Source organism: Triturus cristatus, chromosome 10, assembly GCF_964204655.1.
Source record: "Triturus cristatus chromosome 10, aTriCri1.1, whole genome shotgun sequence".
Lineage (NCBI taxonomy): Eukaryota > Metazoa > Chordata > Amphibia > Caudata > Salamandridae > Triturus > Triturus cristatus.
The window spans coordinates 1,126,777,579-1,126,796,690 of NC_140593.1; the positions used below are offsets into that span (position 1 = coordinate 1,126,777,579).

The 19,112-nt window shown below is 49.9% G+C and overlaps 1 protein-coding gene across 1 annotated transcript in view; it reads left to right on the forward strand.

Annotated features, from left to right (window-relative positions):
* The first annotated feature begins 15,360 nt into the window (after positions 1 to 15,360).
* The window catches only part of TBL3 (transducin beta like 3), a 205,151-nt gene continuing 201,399 nt past the window's right edge, over positions 15,361 to 19,112 (forward strand). The window contains exon 1 of the mRNA XM_085629377.1: positions 15,361 to 17,165. Within this exon, the coding sequence (XP_085485503.1) occupies positions 17,137 to 17,165 (29 nt within the window). The 5' untranslated portion in view covers positions 15,361 to 17,136. The remainder of the gene's footprint in view (positions 17,166 to 19,112) is intronic.

Consider the following 19,112-nt stretch of genomic DNA (forward strand, 5'->3'; position numbering starts at 1 on the left):
GCAAGGTTCCACAAGTACCCAGATGCCATTGCTGGGTGTTAAGAGGGTGCTAAGATTCTAGTAGTGAAGGAGGCTAAATATTAATTTTGACGTGGTGAAGCAGACAGTAAATGAATTAATCCTTCATATGGTACTTGTCCTTTGGGAGTTCATTAATCCAAATATTAATTGTAATGCGACCTGTAGGTTACACTTAAGCTAAGCCCCTAAGTGTCCATGTGCACTCAGCTGATCACTACACTTAGTACATGCAAATGTTCTTTTTTGAAGGAAATAGGTGCTGTTTTTGAAACTGTTTTACAGTGCCCATAAGCGCAGAAATGACAGAAATTAACACATTATTGTTTACGTGCATTCTTTTTTGTTGTTGTTGTTGTTGTAAAGTGCACCGTTTGTTATTGTGCACGATAATTTCTGAAATCATACCTGTTTTACTTGTGTGGACAGTTCTTAACTTTCCCACGCAGTTCAGAAGCGTCAGCGCTGCTTCATATTCATTTGGACAAAAAAAAAATCCAGATGGCACCACGCATGACAGCGTAACACGTCACAGGTAGAAACTGGAATGTCAACCCAATTTGTTTTATTATGTTACCGTGCGTGCGTCTGACTAAGCTGCTGACGTGCGCTTCAGCTGGGTAGTGAAGTACTCTCCAAAGCTTCAGTTGTCCGTTGGTTGTGATCGTTGAAGATCCGTTGAACTGCCACATGCCTCAAACGGTATGGAAAGTTCGTTAAAATTGAAGTATGGCAGGATTTTCCTCACGTAGCTCTGTAAATCCTTACAGATAGTTCATAGAATGTTCTCCTTCAAGCTTTCATTTTACTTTTTTTATCTAAATACAAACTTTTCTTTTATCTTGATTTAACCCCTTGTGTGCCCATGACGAGCTGGACTCGTCATGGAGCACAGTCGCGCTGTGCCCATGACGAGTCCAGCTCGTCATGAGGCATTCCCTGGGGAATCCCTCTGGTGTGGGCACCAGAGGGATTCCCTTTTAGAGAAAATAGCCTCGGGAGCTGGGGAAGAGCTTCCCCAGTTCCCGAGCCCCCCCCCCCCCCCTGCTTTCAGTGTAATGACGATCGGCGCGCACGTCGCGCCGACGTCATTACACTGAAAGTGAAACTGAAATGAGCCAAGAGGCTCATTTCCGTTTCTCTTTCTACGTGCTCAGGGGGCTATCTCAGCCCCCTGAGCACGTAGAAAGACGGGAGAGGTATCGTTGGAAAGGAGAGAATCTCCCCAGTGGATCCCTGCTTGGGGATCGCCACAGGAGGGCGATCCCCAAGCAGGGATCCACCCACTAGACACCAGGGAGGATGGAGCGGCCCCTTGGGCAAGGGCCTTTGCTCCCCCCAAATAATTTTGGCCTCATTTAGTCTTTTTGCCCCCCCGGGGGACAGATGGGGGCAGTAGCCTCCAATCTGCCCCCCGGAGGGCAAAAAGCCCACTTGACACCAGGGAATTAAAAACAAAAACGGCCAGGCCCATGCCCCCACCCCACCCCCAATTATCACAGTCTTTCTGCCCCCCCGGGGGGAAGATGGGGCATTTGCCCCTAATCTGCCCCTTCGGGGGGGGGGGCAGAAAGCCCTCTATACACCAGGGATTTCTTTTCATTTTTTTTTTAGGGTGGGGGCTGCCCGAAACGGGCACGCCAATGCCCCCACCCACCCACCACCATTACAGCCTTTCTGCCTCCCCTGGGGGTATTGGCCCCCAATCTGCCCCCCCGGGGGAGCAAAAAGACCACTAGACACCGGGGAATTGTAAAAAAAATAAAAATAGGGGTGGGGGCTGCCCAAAACGGGCAGGCCCATGCCCCCACCCCACCCCCCAATTATCACAGTTTTTCTGCCCCCTCGGGGGGCAGATGGGGCATTGGCCCCTAATCTGCCCCTTCGGGGGGGCAGAAAGCCCACTATACACCAGGGATTTGTTTTCAGTTTGTTTTAGGGTGGGGGCTGCCCGAAACGGGCACGCCAATGCCCCCACCCACCCGCCACCATTACAGCCTTTCTGCCCCCCCTGGGGGGCAGATGGGGCATTGGCTTCCAATCTGCTCCCGCCGGGGGGGGGGGGGGGCAAAAAGACCACTAGACACCAGGGAATTTTACAAAAAATAAAAATAGGGGTGGGGGCTGCCCAAAACGGGCAGGCCCATGCCCCCACCCCACCCCCCAATTATTACAGTCTTTCTGCCCCCCTGGGGGGCAGATGGGGCATTGGCCCCTAATCTGCCCCTTCGGGGGGGGCAATAAGCCCACTAAACACCAGGGATTTTTTTTTTTTGCGCACTTGTTTTTAGGGTGTGGGCTGCCCGAAATGGGCACGCCAATTCCCCCACCCTCCCCCCCACAAAAATGACAGTCTTTCTGCCCCCCAGGAGGCAGATGGGAGCTGTAGCCCCCAATCTGGCCCCCCCCGGGGGCGCAGAATGCCCACTAGAAACCATGGATTTTTTTGTTTTATTAGTGTAGGGGTAGGAGCCCCCAAAATGGGCATGACAATACCCCACCCCACCCCCAGAGAAATTCAAGTCTTTCTGCCCCTCCCGGGAGGGCAGATGGTGGCAGTGGCCCCTGATCTGCCCCCTGGGGGGGCAGAAAGCCCACTAGGCGCCAGCGAGTACGCAGGCTTTTTTTATGCGTGGGGGCTGCCCAAAATGGTCATACCAATGCCCACACCCCCACGAAAAATAGCCACAGTCTTTCTGCCCCTTTAGGGGCATATCAGGATGAAACCCCCTTCCCCGATTCCCCCCCAGGGCGGCAGAAAGCCCACTGGGCTCCGAATTTGTTTTAGCAATGTGCATACCTGTGGATTTTGGGCCCTAGCGCAGTTGGCACGTAGGCAAACCAAGCAAACCTGTACATTTTTTTAAACTAGACACCGAGGGGAATCCTGGACGAAGTGACTTCACTGGCTCTCACCAGGTTCTGTTACCCAGAATCCATTGCAAACCTAAAAATGTGTCCAAAATAACACATTTTCCTCACATTTCTGTGGTGGAAAGTTCTGGCATCTGCGTGGGTCCACAAAATTCCACCCACCCTGCGTTCCCCAAAGTCTTCAGAGAAAAATGGTACCTCACTTGCGTGGGTAGGCCTAGTGTCCGCATCAAGCAAGGGCCCAAAACCTATTGAGGAGACATCAAAATTACCTATCACAAAACAACCTGGTTTTGCAAAGGGGGTCCCATGAGTTTTTGGCCGCGGGCTTGGCGGCCATCTAGGGAAACCTACCAAACCCACCCATTTCTGAAAACTAGACACCCGGGGGATTCCAGGGAGGTATGGCTTGCGTGGATCCCCCAACGTTTCCTTACCCAGAATGCCCTGAAGACCTCAAATTTAGCTGAAAAAATCACCTTTTTCACACATTTTTGTGTGGGAAAGTTGTGGCATCACCGGGCTGACACAAATTTCCTACCACCCAGCGTTCCCCCGGGTCTCCCGATAAAAGCGGTGCCTCACTCGTGTGGGAGGCCCAAGAACCCGCGACAGGCAAGGGCCCAAAACGTAGTGAGGCGACATGAAAATTGCCTACCTCAAAAGGACCTGGTTTTGCAAGGAGGGTCACCTGGGTTTTTGGCACGGTGCTTGGCGGCCACCTAGCGGATCCTACCAAACCCACACATTTCTGAAATCTAGACACCCGGGGGATTCCAGGGAGGTATGGCTTGCGTGGATCCCCCAACGTTTCCTTACCCAGAATGCCCTGCAAACCTCAAATTTAGCTGAAAAATCACCTTTTTTACACATTTTTGTGTGGGAAAGTTGTGGCATCACCGGGATGACACAAATTTCCTACCACCCAGCGTTCCCCCGGGTCTCCCGATAAAAACGGTGCCTCACTTGTGTGGGAGGCCCAAGTACCCGCGACAGGCAAGGGCCCAAAACGTAGTGAGGCGACATGAAAATTGCCTACCTCAAAACGACCTGGTTTTGCAAGGGGGGTCACCTGGGTTTTTGGCCCGGTGCTTGGCGGCCACCTAGGGGAACCTACCAAACCCACACATTTCTGAAAACTAGACACCCGGGGGATTCCAGGGAGGTATGGCTTGTGTGGATCCCCCAACATTTCCTTACCCAGAATGCCCTGCAAACCTCAAATTTAGCTGAAAAAATCACCTTTTTCACACATTTTTGTGTGGGAAAGTTGTGGCATCACCGGGCTGACACAAATTTCCTACCACCCAGCGTTCCTCCGGGACTCCCGATAAAAACGGTGCCTCACTCGTGTGGGAGGCCCAAGTACCCGCGACAGCCAATTGACCAAAACGTAGGGTGCCTCAAAAGGCAAGGGTCCGAAACGTAGTGCGCCTCACTACGTTTTGGGCCCTTGCCCGTGGCGGGTCCTTAGGCCTCCCACACGAGTGAGGCACCGTTTTTATCAGGAGACCTGGGGGAACGCTGGGTGGTAGGAAATTTGTGTCTGGCCGGTGATGCCACAACTTTCCCACACAAAAATGTGTGAAAAAGGTGAATTTTTCAGCTAAATTTGAGGTTTGCAGGGCATTCTGGGTAAGGAAACGTTGGGGGATCCACGCAAGCCATACCTCCCTGGAATCCCCCGGGTGTCTAGTTTTCAGAAATGTGTGGGTTTGGTAGGTTCCCCAAGGTGGCCGCCGAGCACCGGGCCAAAAACCCAGGTGACCCCCCCTTGCAAAACCAGGTCGTTTTGAGGTAGGCAATTTTCATGTCGCCTCAATACGTTTTGGGCCCTTGCCTGTCGCGGGTACTTGGGCCTCCCACACGAGTGAGGCACCGTTTTTATCGGGAGACCCGAGGGAACGCTGGGTGGTAGGAAATTTGTGTCAGCCCAGTGATGCCACAACTTTCCCACACAAAAATGTGTGAAAAAGGTGAATTTTTCAGCTAGATTTGAGGTTTGCAGGGCATTCTGGATAAGGAAACGTAGGGGGATCCACGCAAGCCATACCTCCCTGGAATCCCCCAGGTATCAAGTTTTCTGAAATGTGTGGGTTTGGTAGGTTCCCCTAGGTGGCCGCCGAGCACCGGGCCAAATACCCAGGTGACCCCCCCTTGCAAAACCAGGTTGTTTTGAGGTAGGCAATTTTCATGTCGCCTCAATACGTTTTGGGCCCCTGCCTGTCGCGTGTACTTGGGCCTCCCACACGAGTGAGGCACCGTTTTTATCGGGAGACCTGAGGGAACGCTAGGTGGTAGGAAATTTGTGTCAGCCAGGTGATGCCACAACTTTCCCACACAAAAATGTGTGAAAAAGGTGCATTTTTCAGCTACATTTGAGGTTTGCAGGGCATTCTGGGTAAGGAAACATTGGGGGATCCACGCCAGCCATACCTCCCTGGAATCCCCCGGGTGTCTAGTTTTCAGAAATGTGTGGGTTTGGTAGGTTCCCCTAGGTGGCCGCAGAGCACCGGGCCAAAAACCCAGGTGACCCCCCCTTGCAAAACCAGGTCGTTTTGAGGTAGGCAATTTTCATGTCGCCTCAATACGTTTTGGGCCCTTGCCTGTCGCGGGTACTTGAGCCTCCCACATGAGTGAGGCCCCGTTTTTATCGGGAGACCCGGGGGAACGCTGGGTGGTAGGAAATTTGTGTCAGCCCGGTGATGCCACAACTTTCCCACACAAAAATGTGTGAAAAAGGTGATTTTTTCAGCTAAATTTGAGGTTTGCAGGGCATTCTGTGTAAGGAAACGTTAGGTGATCCACGCAAGCCATACCTCCCTGGAATCCCCCGGGTGTCTAGTTTTCAGAAATGTGTGGGTTTGGTAGGTTCCCCTAGGTGGCCACCGAGCACCGGGCCAAAAACCCAGGTGACCCCCCTTGAAAAACCAGGTGGTTTTGAGGTAGGCAATTTTCATGTCGCCTCAATACGTTTTGGGCCCTTGCCTGTCGCGGGTACTTGGGCCTCCCACACGAGTGAGGCACCGTTTTTAACGGGAGACCAGGGGGAACGCTGCGCGGTAGGAAATTTGTGTCAGCCCGGTGATGCCACAACTTTCCCACACAAAAATGTGTGAAAAAGGTGATTTTTTCAGCTAAATGTGAGGTTTGCAGGGCATTCTGGGTAAGGAAACGTTGGGGGATCCACGTAAGCCATACCTCCCTGGAATCCCCCGGGTGTCTAGCTTTCAGAAATGTGTGGGTTTGGTAGGTTTCCCTAGGTGCCGGCAGAGCTAGGGTTCAAAAACTACAGCTAGGCACTTTGCCAAAAAAGGGTCATTTTTGACAGCGAAATTGAGGTGTGTCCACATTGCGTTTTGCGCCGTTTCCTGTCGCGGGCACTAGGCCGACCCACACAAGTGAGGTACCATTTTTCTCGGAAGACTTTGGGGAACGCGGGGTGAGTGGAAATTTGTGGATCCACGCAGATTCCAGAACTTTCCACCAGAGAAATGTGGGGAAAATGTGCTTTTTTTTGGGCAATTTTTTAGGTTTGCAAGGGATTCTGGGTAACAGAACCTGGTGGGAGGCAGTCAAGTCACCCCATCCTGGATTCTCCTGGGTGTCTAGTTTTCAAACATTTATAGGTTTGCTAGGTTTCCCTAGGTGCCGGCAGAGCTATGGTTCAAAAACTACAGCTGGGCACTTTGCCTAAAAAGGGTCATTTTTCGAAACAAAATTGAGGTGTGTTCACGTTACGTTTTGCGCCGTTTCCTGTTGCGGGCACTAGGCTGACCCACACAAGTGAGGTACCATTTTTCTCGGAAGACTTTGGGGAACGCGGGGTGGGTGGAAATTTGGGGCTCCACGCAGATTCCAGAACTTTCCACCAGAGAAATGTGGGGAAAATGCGTTTTTTGGGCAATTGTTTAGGTTTGCAAGGGATTCTGGGTAACAGAACCTGGTGGGAGGCAGTCAAGTCACCCCATCCTGGATTCCCCTGGGTGTCTAGTTTTCAAACATGTATAGGTTTGCTAGGTTTCCCTAGGTGCCGGCAGAGCTATGGTTCAAAAACTACAGCTAGGCACTTTGCCAAAAAAGTGTCATTTTTCACAGCGAAATTGAGGTGTGTCCACCTTACGTTTTGCGCCGTTTCCTGTCGCGGGCACTAGGCTGACCCACACAAGTGAATTACCATTTTCCTTGGAAAACTTTGGGGAACTGCGGGTGGGTGGAAATTTGTGGATCCACGCAGATTGCAGAACTTTCCACCAGAGAAATGTGGGGAAAAGGTGTTTTTTTGGGCAATTTTTTAGGTTTGCAAGGGATTCTGGGTAACAGAACCTGGTGGGAGGCAGTCAAGTCACCCCATCCTGGTTTCCCCTGGGTGTCTAGTTTTCAAAAATGTATAGGTTTGCTAGGTTTCCCTAGGTGCCGGCAGAGCTAGGGCTAAAAAACGGCAGCTAGGCACTTTGCTAAAAAAGGGTAATTTTGCATTGTGAAAATGTGGTGTGTTCACGTTGGGTTTTGAGCCATTTCCTGTCATGGGCACTATGCCTACCCCTACAAGTGAGGTACCATTTTTATCGGGAGACTTAGGGTAATTCAGATTTGTAAAGGAACTGTTATTACCTATTGACTTTCGATGCATTTCTGCCTTCCAAATGAAAGACATTGTGTAAAAAAGAAGTCATTCTAAAAAATGACTGATAATTCTCATGCTAGTATGAGTTTCCCAATTTCGGAAATGTGCAAATATCTACTGTTTCTAAACTCTATATTTTGTTCCCATTTCAGAAATACATAGGTGTCTTTCATACCGATTTTTCCATGTACACATTTTTATAGAATAATTACTATATACCCGGTACATAATAAAAAACCATTGCAAGTTGCTGCTCAGTTTTTGGCTCTGGGTTCGTCGGGTTCTTGGTGAACCTACAAGTCCTATATATCCCCACAACTAGTAATGTCCAGCGGATATAACGATATATTGCTTTCTAAGAGCTGTCAAAATTAGAAGAAGTTACAGGTGAAAACGTTGACACAAAAGGTGCTTTTTTTCAACAAATTTTCAATGTATCCTATATTTAACTGTTAGTTTCTATAAAGAAACCTTGATGGATCTACACAAATGACCCCTTGCTGAATTCAGAATTGTCTCTACTTCTGTAAAATGTATAGCTTTCCAGGATCCATTATTGCTTTTGTACCCATTTCTACCATTAACTGGAAGGAGGTTGAAAGCACAAAAAATAGCAAAAATAGGCTAAGCCCCAGATAAATGCCAAAACTGTGTAAAATATTTTGGGTTTCTGACAAAAGTCTGGTATCCCCTAAAAGCTGGGAAAATTGTGATTTCAGCCCCACAAAACCTTTTTTGATAACATTTGCAGGGAAAAACCCAGATGCTTTCATTTACAGCCCGTTTTTCCCATTTTCCCCCAAAAAACCTACATTTTGCTGTATTTTGGCTGATTTCTGTGACCCCTCCAGGGGAATCCACAAACCCTGAGTACCTTCAGAATCCCCATGATGTTGGAAGAAAAGGACGCAAATTTGGCGTGGATACCTTATGTGGTCAAAAAGTTACAGGGGCCTCAGCGCGCACTACCCCAAATAGCCAAAAAAGGGCGTGGCACAGGAGGGGGAAAAGGCCTGGCAGCGAAGGGGTTAAGAGTCTACAATTTTTCTGAGGACACTATACACTTCCTTTCTTATCAGCTGGTCAAAACCAAATTTTCATGAATATGGTTCTGTTTCAGTTCATTAAGCTGTGTACTTCAAGTTTCTTTAATTATTCAGCACATTTTAACTGCCGCAGACTCACCTTGAAACACGTTCCTTCTTTTTGTTAGACTTCGCAATGTTTTTCTTATTCTTGCTTAAATCTTCATAAGCCAGCTCTTTTAGTGATGCCTCTTGCTAAGGTTGTCTAACGTATTTTCATGTCTTCTGTGCAGTATCTTGTTTTCCATGTGGGTTCACGTGTTGGTGCTCGTCGCCAAATCTGTTAAGAACTCTTCTCAAACACGTAGTAGAGTTGAAATTAACTTGTTCATTAATTACACCAACACGGGCTCCGCGAAGTGCGGAGCGCAAGGTACACAGCCGCTCCATCAGTCACCAGCTGTCAATTGTCAACATTCCAAACTGACAGCTGGTGACAAGTGTGCAGTGGTACGGTGTCTGAGAGAGGACACAAGTGTGCAGATCACAACACTGACGTGCTTACTGTGGAATCACTTGAGGTGGGGGGCCGCTGAGATTTCACTGACCGGTGATGAGGGGAACATCGACTGGAGCTTCGATGATTCGGGGACATAGTACTATTAGCAGCCCCGCCGTTCCCCCCCACCCTAAGGTGAAGACTTGACAACCAGGCAGGTCAGCGAGGACCTATTCTGCACCGCTTTTTGCGGTCTCGACCACTTCCCTTTTATTCTTCACCACTGGATATGGGATTTGGAGGGGGTACATGAATGATGCCCCCCTGCTGACGTGGGGCTGCCTCCCCCCTTCCCCCAAGACCTCTGCAGGGAGCGAACATTGAGGTGCAGTGAGGATCCAGTAATTTCCTACCCTTGACACCCCGAGAGCAGCTGTAAGGCAGGGTGAACGGCAGCTCTGGGGCCAAGGTTGCAGACCCAGTAGGTGTGAGAGGTGGCCCGTTCAACCATCATTTTAGGAGGCTGACGTTTAGTCATCTCTGGCCCTTTCTCGTGTTTCTTCCCACCACTAGCCGACAAGCACTGTCGCTCCATCTATGTCTATAATATCAGCACTGTCTACCACTACCACCCCTGCACTCCTCCACCTCGGACCGATGGCTGGAATCCCCTTGTAACAATAGCACTGTAGGATCCCTGCAACCTCTACCCCATCAATGACTATCCGGAAGATCTACTCCCTCTGTAATATGGTGAGTACATAGGGGTCATAGGTGCACGGTTTGTCCAGGGAAGTAGTTCTGAGCCCAAACACGAAAAAACCCACTTTTTATAAGTAGACAAGTTATTTCTGCTTGTTGGTGAGGTTACCCTGAGCCCTCTGTGGTTGGTGCGAGAAGCCAGCTCCACTACCTTGCATTATTTTGCTCACGAGAAAGTGTCACTCATAGTTGTTGACATGTCACTCATAACTACACTGAAATTTTGAAAATGCCACTCATAGTAATCTGAAACCTTGGCAGCTTGGAATAAATCAATTAGGCAATCTTGAAATTAGGTTGTGATTTATTCGAAGAGTAAGTAACTCCACCCATCACACGGAGCGTCCTCTTGGTCGGATGATCGAACAGCAACTGATAAATGCCATTCGAACCTCCTTCTAACAGCGCTCCATGCATGAGACACAATTCAAAGATACATTACACTAAGCATTACGCACCTAACATTCTTGACATGACGCATGTTGCCGACTATCTTATTAGAAGTATATAGCCGTATATAGCCCATTACATCACCTTCCCCCTTACAGAAGAAGTATATAGCCCATTAAACAGCTATGTTTGCTAACTCATGCGAGGTATCAGAATGTCCAATCCCCCTCAACCTAAGTTTTAAGTGCTATGGGAAGTTAATATTGTCCTCAATTTTCTTGACCGGTGGCCTGACAATAAATACCTTTCCAGCACACAACTGTTGACTAAACTCACAATGTTACTTTGCTTGGTTTCTTGTAAAAAGGTTTCAGATATGGAAACCCTTGACCTCTCTGTAGTGGTCTAGCTTATCTAGGCTCACCAACCCCGAGACCCCTATTCCGGAAGCACACCCGTACATTGTATCACTCTCTGGCCAGGCGTGGCCAGAGAACTTAAATAAATGTGCCGGAGTCGCTCAGGACTTCCGGCCCACCACGAGTATCACTGAGTGGGTGTCAGTTATTTGCCTGCTGCAGCGCGCCCCTAGAGCGACGCGCCACACACATAGTGTACCTGTTGGGATCTTGACACTGGCGATGAGGGTGGTATGACCAGAGTCCCATCGCGCCCTAAATCGTTCCTGGCCCATCAGCCTCCCAGCGCAACATCGGAGCCGCGAAGCGCTGCCCCACGTGTCAGCATGCAGTGCCGCTGACAGAAGTGACGGGCTGAATCCGCCCAGCAGAGGGGACACCTAGAAGTCACTGGCCGGTAATCAGAGGTACGGGCAAAAACCCCAGCGTCTGCCTGCAATCTGCACCCCCATGAGCAAGCTGCAACGCGCTGGTGCTCCCGGTGAGGCCCCGGTCGAGCCCGCGTTAGTGCTGGATGTGCGTGCATGCGCAGTAGCTTCATGTCACGCCCAGCCTCGAGACCACAAGTAAGGAGCATGCTGCTGGATCCCCGCTAATGCGCTGCAAGACACACCCGGTCAGATAGACAGTAAGATAGTCAACCACACCATGCAGGGGATAAAGTACAACAAGCACTGGCCAAACCAATTGCACCACCGAGCAGAGAACCAAGGAAAACGGCACTGCATGAAAAGATCACAAGATAAAGCCCAGCCATGACCGACCATGCCGCGGCCCCACAACCAGCACCCCCTGCAGCACCACAGACGCATCTGCACTCCCAAGTCAGTGCACTTCCCCCTTTTAGTGAGTTGATTGATCCTGCCACTGCGTCACCTAGGTGGAATGTGTGGATTGGCCGACTCAACAACTATTTTATAGCCACGAGGGAAATGGATGGCGCCGTTAAAAGATCGCTGTTGTTGCATTTCGCGGGAGACGAAATATACAAGTTGTTTGCGCACCTGCCGAACACAGGTGCGCCCACAGACTACGATGCCGCGGTCAGAGCCCTAAACGCTCAATTTGACCCCCAACTCAATCCTGATTATGAACGCTTTAAACTCCGACAAGCCCATCAGAGAGAGGGGGAGTTCATGGACACTTTTCATGCGTGCCTACGAGAGTTGGCCAGTACGTGTACCGAAGATGATCAAGCCAAGGAAGTGAGAGCACAGGCTATCCAGGGGTGCTGCAACAAGACCCTACGGACCTTCATTCTTCGGCAGCCCCGCATCACCCTAGAGGATGTTACTCATCCTGGCACGCTCACATGAGCTGTCGGACGCCAGTGCAACGGCTATGGAAGCAGCGATCACCCATCCAGCGGAACAAGTTGTGACAGTCAAAACGGAGCGAGTGGACGCAGCTCGAACACCAACTTGCGGCGGGTGAGGACGATGGCCCAATACAAGTTCGCGACGGTCACAGTGCGGATACTCTGGGAAACGAGAACACCCACAAGACGAGTGCCCGGCCAGAGGCAAGATGTGCAAAATGCGGAATTCCCAATCATTTCGCAAGTGCATGCCGAGGGAGACTGCGAAACAAAGGGACTCCCGGAAGAGACTACCATCCAAAGCAGTGAGACACCTCTCATTGGAAGAGCCCGCATTCTCCAGAACGCCGACGACACCGACACATCTCAAGCAGTGTCTCAAAGACTCATCCACAGACGATGGGGAAGAGTGTTTCCTCATATCCTTTGAGAGCGACCTCAAGTGAAGACTGCGTCCCCAGCCGACATGTGCCATTGAGATCGCGGGGTCACCAGTCACGGCCCCGATTGACACTGGGGCGTCTGTGAATGTCATAGGGGTGCCAGCAATACAAGCGACTGAACCCGAGACCAGCCCTCACGCCGCCCAAAGTCAAGATCCTCACGTATGGGAGCCAAACGCCACTTCCCCTGAAAGGGAAAATGTCTGTCCAAGTAAACTCGGAAAACCACAATATCACGACAACGTTCCACGTGGTCGACAGGGAAGCGGACATATTAGTAGGCAGTCACCCCGCCGAGGACCTGGGACTGGTGACGTTCGCGAATGCTGTGAAGACCCTACAGACAGAGGACATCCTTGAGCTTTTTCCACAGTTGTTCAAGGGTCTGGGAAGCATGAAGAGACCGCCAGCGAAACTACACATCGACACAGCGGTGAGGCCTGTTGCCCTACAGCATTGACGCATACCGTTTCATCTACGGCCGCTGGTAGAACAAGAGCTACAAAAGCTTGAGCAGCAGGAGGTAATAGAGAAAGTAACAGGACCGACTCCCTGGGTCTCTCCCATGGTCATAGCTGAAAAACCAAAACAGCCGGGACAAATCAGAATTTGTATCAACATGCGAATGCCCAACCAGGCAATACGGAGAGAGAGGCATCTGACGCCAACAGTTGACGACATCCTAGCCGAGCTCAACGGCTCCCGGTGGTTTTCTAAACTGGACCTAAACGCTGGCTACCATCAGTTGAAACTAGCGGAAGAAAACAGGTATATCACCACGTTTTCGATGCATCTGGGGCTTCGACGCTACAAAAGGCTGAACTTCGAAATATCATCAGCTGCAGAAATATTCCAGAATGCCGTGAGGGAAATTCTGTTGGGTCTTCAGGGTGTCCTAAATGTCAGTGATGACATTTGATACATTCGGCAACAATAGAAGACCACCACCGTCAGCTCCGAGCCACTCTCCAGCGACTCGCAGACCACGGAGTGACCCTCCACAAAGAGAAGTGTCAGTTCTTCAAAAAGACTATTGAATTCTTTGGATGTGTATTCAGCCAAGAGGGAGTAAAGGTGGACCCCCAGAAGTCACAGACTATTCAGCTCGCTCCTGCCCTCACGACTGCCTCGGAGGTCAGAAGTTTTATAGGCATGGCAACATATTGTGGACGATTTATTCCGAACCTCGCCACGATTGCAGAGCCGCTACGAAACCTAAATAAGAAGGACACTATCTGGCGATGGACTCAGGTAGAAGAGGAAGCATTCTGCAACGTGAAGTCAGCGCTGCTGGAGAGAACGACCATGGCCTACTTCAACACAGCCCGACCGACAGAACTGATAGTAGACGCCAGTCCTGTGGGGCTGGGAGCCCTGCTGCCACAGGAAAATGAACCAGGGACATGGGTTCCGCTGGCATTTGCGAGCAGAGCACTGACTGTGACTGAAACCCGGTACTGACAGATTGAACGGGAAGCACTTGCCATTAAGTGGGCATGTAACTACTTTCATCTGTACATTAGTGGGCATCCGTTCCGGGTGGTAACAGATCATCAGCCACTGCTCCCGCTGCTCAAGGGAACTGCTTCTCATCCGCCACCCAGAATCGAGAGATGGGCGATCCAACTTCAACATTATCAGCTAGAGCTAGTATACAGGCCAGGGGCGAAGAACCCAGCCGACATATTGTCGCGCCATCCCGCAAATCCCACAGAGGAGAACTCTGACCAAGAGAAACAAACGGAAGAGTTTGTTAATATGATTTCCCAGTGGGCGTGTCCACGGGCCCTTTTACCTGGAAGAAATCGAGGCACACACGCGCGCCGACATGGTCCTTAAAAAGGTGACAGAAGCTCTGCAGAAAGGATCTTGGGAAGGTTTCCTCCAAGATGTCCATGGATGGAATGAGCCTGACCGGGCCCGGATAGGAAAAGTTCGGAGAGTCCGAGAAGAACTAAGCGCCGCTGCAAGAGGCGTAATACTGAGAGGCTCACGCATCGTCATCCCACAACACCTCCAAGAACGGGCAACTGCTCTGGCACACAAATGCCACCAGGGAACAGGAAGAATGAAGCCCAGAATGAGGGAAAAGGTGTGGTTTCCCGGTCTGGAAGAAGCAGTGGACACCATGGTACGGAATTGCAGAGCCTGTCAGCTCACTAGGAACCCGGAATCACATGCTCCAGTGATAACCGAAGATCCTGCTCCATCCCCCTGGTCGTGGGTGAGCCTCAACTTCTGGAGTTTCCCGGATGGGCGAGTCACGGCTGTCCTGGTCGACAGCTACACGAAATACCCCATCGTAGAAGTCCTGCCATCCACCGCGTTTAACTATCTGCAGCCGATGCTGGAGAAGACATTTGCGCTCTTTGGGTTACCGCACGTAATCAAGACAGACAACGGTCCCCCGTTCCAAGGAAGTGACTTCAGAGAATTCCTAACCCGGCTGGGAGTAAAGCATCACCGCATCACTCCACAATGGCCACAGGCTAACGGTGAGGCAGAACGATTCATGCGGACCGTGAATAAAATTCTACGCATAGCGGTGGCCGAACAAACAGACCCTGAAGCCACTCTCCAGAAGTTCCTGCGAGAGTATTGGAGTACACCCAGGCGCGCAACACCCATTGGACTTACAGGGCTTCAGCCCCCCCCCGTCGTGTGTGGCAGCCCGGGATGAGACACCTTCCCGGGCAAAAGAGCAGCCGCACCCGAGCACTTCACAGGTCTTTAAAAGACCGTTTGCATGTTAATGAGGCCTTGCTGTTGTTTCACCCCTTCTAAGAGCCCCTGCAGCTCCACTCTGCCTATTGCTTAAAGTTCAGCCCCCCCCGAAATTTTTGCTCAGCCTCCCCCGAAATTTGGCTCTAGTTGCGCCTCTGAGTACACCTCACTGCACGACCCAGAGGTCCCCGTGGTCATTGATGCTGGCTGGTCCCCGGTGTGACACCCTCCCCGTGGCCGATAACTGGGAGCCTGCGTCTTATGACCCAGCTGACACCCAAGCCAGGAGATCATTGACCAACGAGAAGGCCAGTCGGCGGAAGAAAGCACAAACGCGAGCACTGGCGCCAGGATGTGCCGTCCTGGTGAAAAACCGACGGGGCGGTGGAAAGTTCCGCACACCCTATGAGCCAGGGCTATGGACTGTTCGGACAGTCAGAGGAACAGCCATCACTGCCGAGCGGAATGGAGAGATAATCAGACGAAATGTGTCATGTTTCAAGAGGATCTCGGTGGTGAACGTCGAAGAGCAGAGCTCAGGACAATCAACGAGTGGAGGGGTCGTGTGTGAAGAGATAGGCCCATATCTCGCTGAAAACCCAGCTCCGAGTCATCCCGCATCAACCCCGGCTGCAGACACAGGCTCCAGAGACTCAGCTAGCGGACGGGAGTCAGGCAGCCCGAGAGAAAACCAGACTGTTTGTCAACGTCGGTACGACCTCAGGCCGAACGAAAGACTCGATGATTTTTTGTGTTAATTTGTTAAATCTGTTTTGTTAAAGAACTGAGTTGGGATGGGATGTAGCGGTCTAGCTTATCTAGGCTCACCAACCCCGAGAACCCTGGTCCGGAAGCACAACCGTACATTGTATCACTCTCTGGCCAGGCGTGGCCAGAGAGCTTAAATAGTCGCTCTGGACTTTCGGCCCACAACGAGTATCACTGAGTGGGTGTCAGTTATTTGCCTGCTGCAGCGCGCCCCTAGAGCGACGCGCCACACACATAGTGTACCTGTTGGGGTCTTGACACTCTCTGTTAGGGTTTTCTCTCCAGAGAGATTCTCTTTTTCCATTACCAGATGAACAAAATTGATTTCCAGAATGGTTTCTTACCCAGCGTTCCTTGATAACGCAAATTATGTTTATTCCAGTACTGCTTCTATTCCCTTAGCGTACTTTGACCTGTGCTTGAAATGAAAAATAGAAGAGCAGGGAACGTACCTGCTGGTTTCTGAGAAGCGTATGGACTCTCCAATTAAAAGTATTACGTCATTCTCGAGAAGAACAGGTACTCTCCCTCTCAAAATTAAAAGTGCCGGTACTCAGTACAGCCCATTTAGAACACTGACTTTGACACTATAGTTCCAATACCGTCAATATGGTTGAAAGTGATAGTTGCCATGATGATCTAATATGACAGCCACAAGCTTCTTTAATTTTGGTCCATGGAGCAGATCAGACGAGACATAAAAAATGGACTAAATACTCAGAACGTATCATGCTAACACATCTTTGGCACCGGTAAAGCCTAGTAATGGCTTTAGTCCAATTTAAATCCGAAAGCAATTTTAGGTGAATCAATGAGTCAAATTAGGAGCACCTTTCAAAATATTGTCAATCTAAATTGATATAGAATTTGTAATAAACTTTTAAAAATAAATAATAAAAAATATGTGTCCAATGCTTACTAGATATAACTAAAAACAGGCAATTTAGTAAGTTAATTCAGCATACTCAGAAATTCTCATATCTTAAACTTTCTTAAGTGGAAGTGAATGTTTCCCTTTTCAATATGGCCGCCAATTATCCACGAAGTCGATCGGTTTGGAAAGCAGAAGCCTGCAATGGCCTGCACCGTGCGCTGTTGCTGCCTGACTGCCAGCGTGTGGCGATGCGTTCCAGCTACAGGGAAATCCATGACAACATCATGCTGCGCCGGAAGTGAAGCACAAGCTACACATGGTTTGAACAGTGGAGCTGTTGATCTTTGGATACTCTGGTGGAAATTGGAATCTATGAAAGAAGAGAGCGCAGGAGCATGGCCAGCAATGTGCAGTTTAAAACCAAGTGAGCTGTAGGAGATTGTGGGCAAATGAATACAGAATGAACGCGCAAATCTCCAGGGAAATGCAACTTACTACTATTTTGTGGGAGGGAGCTCAGGACTTTTAAGAGACGATCCATGACGTTCCTGTAAAAGGGGAGGGGGCGGTATAGCATTATTAGGAGAAGCAGAAAGACTTATATTGCTGGGGGAGGCTTGCAGTGCCAGTAAGAGCTATAGAAATTTAATTCCATTACAATACAATATAGTTGCGAGATAGGGAGCGCAGCAGATCTGCATCCTCTCCTCTGTTTAAAAGTCAACCGCTCTGACCCCAACGCCACATCCTCTACGCTTTGGAGACAAAGCAAGCATTTCTGGGTCACAGCACCATTGAAAGCTAAGTTTACCTCTCTGGGAGAGTTAATGTAGCACGTCTAGAAGAGGATAAGAACAACGAGCGTATGGGAGGGAGCACAACACGGTGGCAGGAGAGAGTACAGTAGCACAGCGATGACTATTGTACATCAGAGAGAGAGCGCACTCCATTGCTCGAAGTGAGATCTGAGTGCATTGGTAGTTATGTTGTGTTATATTGATTTCTATCACACTCTAGTCACCCAATAGGGTATCCAGGCGCTTGTGCAGGGTTGTAGGTGTGAGGTCCCTAGGTGCATATAAGAAGAGCCAGGCCTTCCTTTTCTTGCAGAACTCAAGAAGTGAGGAGGAGGCTCTGATGTGCATATCTGCCAAGGTTTCAGAGTGCTATGTGTGACATTTTCATAATTTCAGTGTAATTATGAGTGACATTTAAATGACTGAGTGACACGAGCAAAATCAAGCAATGAAGACAAGGGAAACACATAAATATCAGAAATTACACTCATTTGAGCATCAAGAAACTCTAAGTCAACTGCTGCAAAGCATAAGAAGTAATTGTTAGACAACTTTCATTTATCAGAGTCTAGCCAAAATTAAGGAAAATAGATAAAGCGGTCTATAATTAATTATAATCAGCTGAATGACTCACAGACTCACTCGACTGCCGACGGAGATGTGAGCATTAAGCACGGCTGCATTGGAAAGCTGAGAGTGGGAGGCACTTATTTAGGTCACAGCTAGGCAGGCTTAAAGCAAATTTTTATTATTGAGTCAGATTAACACTCTCCAGGGGTGCACTGTCTGAGACTGACACTAAATGTAATTAAATTGAGAGGTGAGCCGGTGCCGGGCATTTCAGTTTATGGCTGGACCGCCACCTCCCCAGAGTACTCCTAGCTGCATCTAATGACTCCCTCGGCAAATTGGCCCGGGCTGCATTCAAGCTCCGCAGCAGCTGCACAGTGTGTGCTCTGGACTTCAGCGGCTGCCACGGTCCGTGGGGTTCTGTCTGGCAGTTGCGGGGATTCATTGATAAATTACAGCGCAGTGGTGCGAGTATTGCCATTGCTGCAGCCTGAATCCCACAATCCTTACTTAAACTGCAGCCACCCGCTCGCGCGACTACAGGCGGCAGCAGGACGTGACGTCCTGTGCAGCGAGCAGAGCACCTATTAAAGTCACTGTGTCACTAGTCTGAGTCGGCTGATCATGTCTCGGTAGTAGCAATTGGGCACTGCCTATCCTGACACATCTCTCAGTCAGAGGTTAATGCCACTCAGCAAAATACTATTGATACATGGTAGCCAGTTAGCAGGTAGCTCAGCCAGCCCCAGAAGCCAGTCTGCAGCAGCGTGCTCACCATTGTGCACCACCACTCCAGTTAGTTTCACAGTCAGCATAGCAGCGCTATTGCTTTACAGCAGAGGCAGGCCCTATGCCTATTATGCGTAACTTTGCATTTCAGTCTGGTGATGCAAACCACCATGCTGAAATGTGTTAGTGTAACACCTGATGCGTGGTACTTGGCAGGGCTGGATGTGTTGAGGGTGGTTGTTCCATGTCTAGGGTGCGATGTAGGAAAATGAGCG